At 42.2% G+C, this 6,920-nt stretch overlaps 1 protein-coding gene across 1 annotated transcript; it reads right to left on the bottom strand.

The window, feature by feature from the left end:
* Positions 1-1,731: 1,731 nt before the first annotated feature.
* On the bottom strand, positions 1,732-2,880 carry LOC308288263 (N-acetyllactosaminide beta-1,3-N-acetylglucosaminyltransferase 3-like; the record flags this gene model as incomplete). Its single annotated transcript, XM_080729656.1, has 1 exon — positions 1,732-2,880. One exon carries the CDS (start codon positions 2,878-2,880, stop codon positions 1,732-1,734), a length of 1,149 nt encoding a protein of 382 aa, XP_080585782.1.
* Positions 2,881-6,920: the final 4,040 nt, after the last annotated feature.

Raw genomic sequence — 6,920 nt, 5'->3', positions numbered from 1 at the left:
TACATGGACGTACTAAAGAAAGATGCAGGGGAGGAAAGTGGCAAGGACGGAGATGACTGGAGACACCACTGGAGTGCTTGTACGAGGATGACCTGGAGAGAGGGATTCAAAGTTTGACCCTGGTCATCACTTAAACAACTGATGAAGCCAAGAAGACATCTCGGGTAGGAACCAGATCTCATTTCCCTTTGTTGCTATTGTTGCTGCTGCTTCTGCTGATTGTTTTATGTTGTGTATGTGATTCAAGCTGTTGCTGTATTGTTGTCATATTGTGTTCTATGCTGTTCTATTGTTATCATATGTATTGTGTTGTATGCTGTGTACTAATGTGATTCAAGCTTTTGCACTATTGTTGTCATATTAGGACCAAATGACTGGGTAACTAGGCTGTTTATGTTGTGTTGTTGAAGGTAGTGAGTTTCAACACGGCACAGTATATGTTTACTAATGTCTAGTATACATGTATATTGTATGTGGCTCTTGGTCCCTTCAATTCGATGTGTGTCAGTCCCTTCATTGGTCCAAAAACAAGTCAGTTGTCACTGCAGTCACTGATGGCTTTATTTAAGTCAGTCACTGATGACTTTATTTACAAAAAAAAACAGTCAAACTGATAACACAAAAATAACAACGATCAGAATAAACAAGCATAATAAAGAACACACTTCAAAACGATTTACCTCACTGGCTACATATTATAAAATATTAAACCCATAAAGAAACATACAGTAACATACAACAGAAAAATAGACATATAACCTAGATATTGTAGTTTAAAACCATGAAACAAACAAACCGTTGTAAGCGACACGCATACAAACAAAAACACGGAAGTGTAACACCCCCGGCACACCACCATATAAGGCCTAATTCATCATTGGCACTTCTGGTACCTTAAAAACCAAGTTCAGGCAATAAATCATATAAATGATTGGGACATACTGCACAATGAGTACTTTTACTTTTGATACTTTGTACTTTTACTCTTAACATTTGAGTACTTTTTCCCACCATTATCTGCACGTATATGTATTAATTATTTTGCAGGGGTGACTGACGTTTTGACTTCCTCAGAGTCAAACAGGAACTGCTGATCTACAATCTCAACACATCGCATCATGGCTATTTTCACTATACTTTTATACGAGGAGATATGATGTTGTACGTTGTAACTTCTTTGCTGGTACTTCTCTGAACTGAGCTCCCTGGTAAAAAAAAGGTCTTGTATCTCAATGGGAAAATAAAATAAAACAACCTCTACTCAGCAGGTTGTTTCACCAGCCAGTTTCACTGAGGTCCAGGGATGGAAGAAATACTTAGATTATATATTTTATAATTCAGTAAAGTAATTTTGTGTTGTTGTTTTTGTTATTGTACTATGATATGGATATAAAGGATTGCATTGAATTACCTAACCATGGAAAATGTATGTCATAAAAGATGCACACGCACAAACACAACAGGATGCACGGCTCTACTAATTACACCAGCAACATTTTGGAGCGGTGATAACCGCCCCTACATCCTACATACGTATGTCCGTCGGTATGTCCCACAAAGTCCAAGCTTCGTGGGACGTTTTGGCATGTATGTACACCAATCATACTCATAAAAGGCACCGCTCACTTCACACTGGGTGTGATTCTATTAAACTGGGTGTTGTTCTGGTCCGCCATCTAATGCCTTAGAAAAAGATTGCCCTGATGCAAAATGTACTTGCCAACCCGTGAGCTAAACTGTGGATCTACATTTTATGTTAGGATCATGTACCTTGTGCCACATCACATATATCTGAAGTGGCATGAACCTGTGTGCCAGCAGAATGTCCCTGTAAAAGCAGGGGTGAAATGGATCTATATCTTTCGATGGGACCTCCATCCCAAAAAGCTTAACACCCACATGGTTTGCAGGCTTAAGACCTGCTTGGCCCAAACACATCCCCATGTACACATCATCGATGGGGTGAAGAGTTATGTTTTTGGACATGTTGTATATGACAGAGGCCGTGTATCCTGACAGGAGGAACCCCCCACCACCACAGTATGGAGGGTACACGTCTGCCTCCTGCAACTGATAAGGGACAAAGTATTTGCTATTTGGCGGTTCGCGGATGGGGATCATGCCGATATTCAGGCTACCTACAAAGAGGTGCTTGCTGCTGCCCTCCTTCTTGTCACCGATGCTCAGAAGATACTCCACCATGTTGTCTGTGTTGGCGAAGATGTCGTCGTCCCCGTTGAGGAGGAAGTGGACATGAGGACACTTCCTGTCCATCCACTCCAGGAAGAGGACCTGCTTCAGAGTGAGGTTGATGAAGGAGTCACTGAAGTCCCACTGCACGATGTCTCCATGCTCGTGTTGTTCCGCTTCTAGCATCCGATTCAGCCTCTGCCGCTCGAACCCACTGCCCGTTGTTCCCACGAGGAACATCCTACGGATCTGCTTGCCCCTCTCTAACCTCTCCTCTCCCCAGGTCTTACGCAGGACCTCTCGTCGCTCGTAGTTCTCCGGAGAGCTCTTAATGACAAGTAGGAGGAAGACGTCTTTGGATCGTTCCGCCCCTCCACATTTGTCAGGGACATCCAGCAGCAGTGGGAAGTGGCGGCAATGTCGGTAGTAGATGAAGTCTTGGATTCGAGCGGGAAGAGAGGAGAAGGTTGTCACGTTGGCGATGTTGGCCATGGAAGTGTTCCTCTGGCAGATTGGCCATGAAGGTGGAGAGGAGGTCATTTTGTTGGCTGCCTTAATCCTCTGACCTGCTGTCACTTCTCCCATTACCACATTGTTGGTAGGATGGTATTGCCAAAGAAGGACAACCAAGCACAACGCCCCAGCAGCTCCAACCAGCATGAAGCCCATCCGCTCCACTCTGCGAGACATTTTACTTCTCATCCTTGACACTCTATAATGGGACATAAAAATCAATTTGATCAATATTGACAAAGACCTTAAAAAAGACTGTTGCTCATTCTGGGATCAAAACACTGCATTCATGATTTGCAACATTTTGTTCACAACGGACCACTCCTGCAAACTTTAGATGTTGATCACATGACTATAGAGATCATGTGTACTGATTTGTATGAAATTTGGATGATATCTGAAGGAGTAATATCAAAAATAATGTGAATAATGTAGGGCGAAGGTTTTTCCTGGCAGGCCGCATACAATGTTTTACACTGATCGGAGGAGTTATAGGTAAAACTAGACCAGGTCAACCTGGTTGTGCCAGACCCCCTGTCTGTCATCATCATTTATGACATCATGCCTTTTGTAGGCATGTCATCATCATGTCATCATCATATATACCCTTTATATAGAAAAGGGACAGACCGACATTTGCTTATGTAGGCCTACCCATTTCATGGGTCTGGCAAATACGAATCAGCCTGTTATAGCGCCACCATGAGGCTGATTTGAACAATTTCAAGTGCATTTCTTCCTCTGCCTATTGGGAATGTGCATGCAAAATGTTATGGAAATCACACGCTGTGTTCATGATTTGAGAATTTATTTTCAAAACCGAGCACTCTTAGCCAATCAGGATGGAATATGAAGAATCTGAAAGACCTGTTTCATTTAATGACCGATTTGCTAAATCTTTGGACAAAATCTGTAGTAGCCTACTATCCAAAAAAACGTATGTGTTTTGCTCAAATCGGCCTCCTGGTGGCACTATAATGGGCCAATGTGAAGGATTTGGGGCAGAGGTTCTGCTCTGGCACCCAGGGAGTGTGCGGGCATCTGATTCCCGGATGATGCCCTGTTAGGGCAACCACACTAATAGAATCCCTTTTATGCAATCAATATTAAGCCCATATCTGTTAATGCCCATATATGGACATATTGTGTCAGTTAGACCAGTGTGGTTGCTGCGACCTGAGTCACGCAAATGAATTACGTCCTCATCAATTTTATGCCCATATATGGAGATCCCTGTCCTCTACATCTGTTTCCCAGATGGAGATGACTGGATCGTCACCTAGATCTCCATAGTGTATATGGAGCTGACCTCTACATCTGATTCCCAGATGATGCCCTGTTAGGGCAACCACAATACGCGACGAGGTCGCTTTTCTCCCTTAGGCGTCTTACTGGTTAATTGCGACCGAAGGTCGCATATACTCTGAAGAACCGTGTCGCTTGAGTGTCCTTCCTTCCTTCCGTATCCTCGTGACCGTCCGTATCCTCTGTGATGTCAGTGTGATGTCAGCGAGTTGTGACATCACCCCCTGTACAGGGCGGCTACACGAAATGTGGATAACACTATATATGGAGATAGTCCAGTCCATCATGTCATATGGGACTACCGTCATAGAAAGTAGCCATTGTTAGGCCGGAGTCATTGGCTGTCTAAACATGGAGATGTGGATAACACTATATATGGAGATAGTCTAGTCCAATATGTCATATGGGACTACCGTCATAGACAGTAGCCATTGTTAATCCGGATTCAATGGCTGACTGTCTGTACAGGAAGTGATGTCACATGACATACTTTTTATGCCCATATATGAGTCCTAACATGGAGATGTGGATAACACTATATATGGAGATGGAGATAGTCCAGTCCATCATGTCATATGGGACTACCGTCATAGAAAGTAGCCATTGTTAGGCCGGAGTCAATGGCTGTCTGTCTGACTGTCTGTACAGGAAGTGATGTCACATGACATACTTTTTATATATATATATGTAAATATGGGGGCGTCTGTGTTAAAAACGTTTCGTTGTCAAGCTCAACGTTGGGCATTTGGACCTATACATGGAGAAATGGAGCGAATCTGTTTGGCCTAAACATGGAGATGTGGAGAACACTATATATGGAGAAAGTCTATTCCATCATGTCAGTGTGATGTCAGCGAGTTGTGACATCACTTCCTGATGTCACGAAAATGTAACAAGGAGGTGGCAACGGGGCGGCCAGATAAAGTTATTAGGCCTGGATCCAACTTTAAGTCGACGCACATGATTCCAGAAGTGTAGTGCTTATTCGCTCTTGTATCAAACCGGTACATGAAACGTACTTAGAATTTAACATATTTTCTAAAGTAAATATGGGGGCTGCTGTGTCAAGAACGTTTCGTTGTCAAGCTCAACGTTGGGCATTTGGACCTATACATGGAGAAATGGAGCGAATCTGTTTGGCCTAAACATGGAGATGTGGGTAACACTATATATGGAGATAGTCTAGTACATCATGTCATATGGGACTACCGTCATAGACAGTAGCCATTGTTAGGTCGGAGTCAATGGCTGTCTGTCTGACTGTCTGTACAGGAAGTGATGTCACATGACATACTTTTTATGCCCATATATGAGTCCTTCTGTACCACATCTCCATGTTTAGGCAAACTCCACACAGAAAGGCCCTATCGCCAACCGAACCTAGGGTGTGAGCGATAAGGCCTTTCTGTGTGGAGTTTGCGTGTTCTCCCCGTGTCTCCTAGGGTTGATACCTCACAAAAACATGAACAAACTCCCCCCAGAATGACAACAACTAGAATCGTCAGAGAAACGCTGTGGTTGGCCAGATTGTCAAGAATTGGCGCGACCTCGCCCTTTAGGGCGAGGTTGCATGTCACCCTGAGGTCGCATTCCACCCTCGGGTGTCTTACTAGTATTTATACTTCAGTTCTTCACACATGACATACCTCGGCATCTGTCATTCGCTAGCAATCGCTTTGTCTGTAGCCCGGTTACGTTGCGAGTTTAGGCTTATCAAACTTTCAGTCTACTACTTAAGTACTTACTTGAGTTACTTTCCACCTCTGGGTAAAGGTTCACTGCACAGCCTGCATATTTCATGAGACCGGTCAGACAGCAGACGGAGACCTGTTCATGTCAAGGGATTCATTTCAAGAATAAAGAGGGTTTATTTGTCAGTTACTCATACAGGTACAAGAAGTGAAATGTTGGTGTGGCATGTATCGCAAGACTGTGCTAACAATAGCAATGACATAACAGCAAGACAATGATAATGACAATATTGGTAATATATCTTTTTAAATAAATAAAGATGAGAATAGCACAGGTTAAGAAAGATGGGTAAGGGTGAAAACCCTTTAGAAGCAATGGGGAGTGTGCGGAATATAGAGGATATGATTTAGCAGCATAATATATATTAGAATGTGCAATAAAAGGTAGGCTAGAGTACATATACAAACTGTTACAAACAGATCAGCTTCTTGTGCACACTGCTAGCAGGCCAAATTATAAACTCCACAGCTCTTTTCCTTTTCCTTTTTTTATTTTTTTATTTAATAACTTTCAATTAATCTTATAATGAAGGTTGGATGGGGTGGAAACCTTGCCCAAATATGGAGTAATACATCTTAGCAGTGTTCATTTTGATTTTGATTTCATACGATGAAACATACGATTTTAGTAGACTAAATCTACAGTTGATTTTGTCGACAAAATGTTATTTTGGCGGGCCTTGATATAGCGTTGTAATGCCTGATTTTACACTAGGTTGTATGCTGAAAATAGTTTTTATTTGTTGACAAAATTGTCATTATAATTAGTCTTATTCATCATAGCTTAGTAATTGCCCAGTAGCTTTGAAATGAACATCTTAGACAGATGAAGTCAGACCAGAGATCCATTTGGAAGCCACACTGTCATTAGACCCTGTCTAATTAGACGTTTGTTTATTTGTGTTTTAAAACATCAGATCATTTTCACCTTTAAATTAACTGTTAACATACAGGTTTATATACTTTTTCCTAGTTCATTATTTTTTTAATGCACGCACGCACCCACACACACACACACACACACACACACACACACACACACACACACACACACACCCTCACACCCTCACATTCAACTGCACACAAGGTACTTGTTGTTTGTCATGTCTCATGTTTGATCACTGTGTGTAACTTACCACTTGTTTATTATTTTAGATGAGA

The sequence above is a fragment of the Nannobrachium achirus genome (genome assembly GCF_963921795.1).
Source record: "Nannobrachium achirus genome assembly, chromosome: 1".
Taxonomy (NCBI): Eukaryota; Metazoa; Chordata; class Actinopteri; order Myctophiformes; family Myctophidae; genus Nannobrachium; species Nannobrachium achirus.
The sequence above is the reverse complement of the archived record's forward strand: the minus strand, read 5'-3'. Positions and strand labels throughout refer to the sequence as shown.